Genomic DNA, 1,648 nt, shown 5'->3' with positions numbered 1-1,648 from the left:
CGTGAGGCATTACTACATAGTTAATGCCCTTTATATATATTTTAATAATATTTTATTATCTTAAGGCTTATAAGTGATCACCGTGCAATGACTAAAGAAAATAGTCTAATATTGGGGCATTATGTGTGTGTTTATATATTAATGTCTGTCTCATTTCCAAGTTTCTGTTAAAACATGTCTGTTTATGGGGAAATATTAAATTTGCTTGGAAGCAGCTGAGAGTTAGGGACAGGAAAGGCATCCAGTTGTAGAAAATCTGACTTGGCAAATTTTTCCTGACCCTTGCAAGCATGATGATAAATGATGAAAGTGAAAATTGTAACACCCCCAAAAAACCTGAAAATTAATAGGCTTCATTTGTCAGGAATTTAGACACCAACATATCCAAGGATGCAGTCTTTGCTAACATTCCAATTCTGATAAAATGAATTAATATTAATATGTTTCTTAATCCAATGGATCCATGTTTCTCAGCTTTAAACTTTCTCTCTGTTGTTAGGTATGATTGGATCCATGTTTTCATTGTTACAGTTCGTATCTTCCCCAATTATTGGAGTTGCATCCGATGTCTATGGACGGAAACCCTTACTTCTTATTTCTATGGTAAATGAATTTTTCTTTTAATTCCACATGTAGCCCCTGCCATTTCTTCATCTCACAGACATTTCAATATTTTGGTATATTAACCCTTTAGTGTTCATATTACTCTGACGAATGTAATGTTTATATATTCACATTATGAATTAATCATTAATTATCTTATAGCTTCAATGAGGTGATTGTGTATTTTTAGAATGACTTTGTAGGGTAGGTTTGGAAGGCCAGATCTGGCCAGTTTGAACATAAACAGAATATTTGGGCCAGATCTGGCCAGTTTAGATGCTAAGGAGTTAGTGTTGAAGTGTATATTTAACCAATAAAAAAAAAATTTGCAGGTAAGATTCAATGGAACAGGTTGATATATTGACATATGGTGAGATTCTACACTAAGGCAGAGTCTTAGAGTTCCATAAATTGGTTGAATATTTATCATGAATTATGGTAGTGGAATCTCTAGAAACTCGGTGTTCTGATTAAAGTGAATGGTTCAAGACACTTGCATGTCCAAATAAATGCATGCATCTAAATTGATGTTTCTTCACATTGAAGCACCTAGATGCACAGGTACATGCATGTTTGCATATGCATGTCAGCACACACATCTGCATTTCACATTTTTTTTGTTTCACGCAAGCATATTATATACACCTGCACACAAACCACCACTACCACTGCCAACACGGGTCTCGATATCCCTTGTCTGATTCACAATTATTATCCTAGAACAACATTTAGGTTTCGTCTAATTTTGCCAACAATCTCAATTGATGTCTGAATCTTTAAACCAAACAACATCTCATCTGACCACGGTCTCTTTAGGGGACAGGCTTGCTCCATTTGTTACTTATATCTGTTTCTATTTCATGCTATAGGTGGTCAGATGGGTTTGTAAATTCTGATATATGCACAATACTTTGTGTTAGTGTCTTTTCTTGCAGCCTTGATTTAATCCATGTTTTGAGAGTGGAATTTGGTGAATCAAAACTGTGTGGAAACCTGGTGTGTGTGTGTGTGTGTGTGTGTGTGTGTGTGTGTGTGTGTGTGTGTG

At 35.3% G+C, this 1,648-nt stretch overlaps 1 protein-coding gene across 1 annotated transcript in view; it reads left to right on the top strand.

Moving 5' to 3' along the window:
• The window catches only part of LOC106872988 (major facilitator superfamily domain-containing protein 10), a gene marked incomplete at its 3' end in the record, with an annotated part of 88,945 nt that overhangs the window by 40,014 nt on the left and 47,283 nt on the right, over window positions 1-1,648 (top strand). Inside the window, exon 4 of the mRNA XM_052975663.1 lies at window positions 500-603. Within this exon, the coding sequence (XP_052831623.1) occupies window positions 500-603 (104 nt within the window). The remainder of the gene's footprint in view (window positions 1-499; window positions 604-1,648) is intronic.

This window comes from Octopus bimaculoides, chromosome 22 (genome assembly GCF_001194135.2).
Source record: "Octopus bimaculoides isolate UCB-OBI-ISO-001 chromosome 22, ASM119413v2, whole genome shotgun sequence".
Classification (NCBI taxonomy): Eukaryota; Metazoa; Mollusca; class Cephalopoda; order Octopoda; family Octopodidae; genus Octopus; species Octopus bimaculoides.
This window is presented reverse-complemented; position numbering and strand designations above follow the sequence as displayed.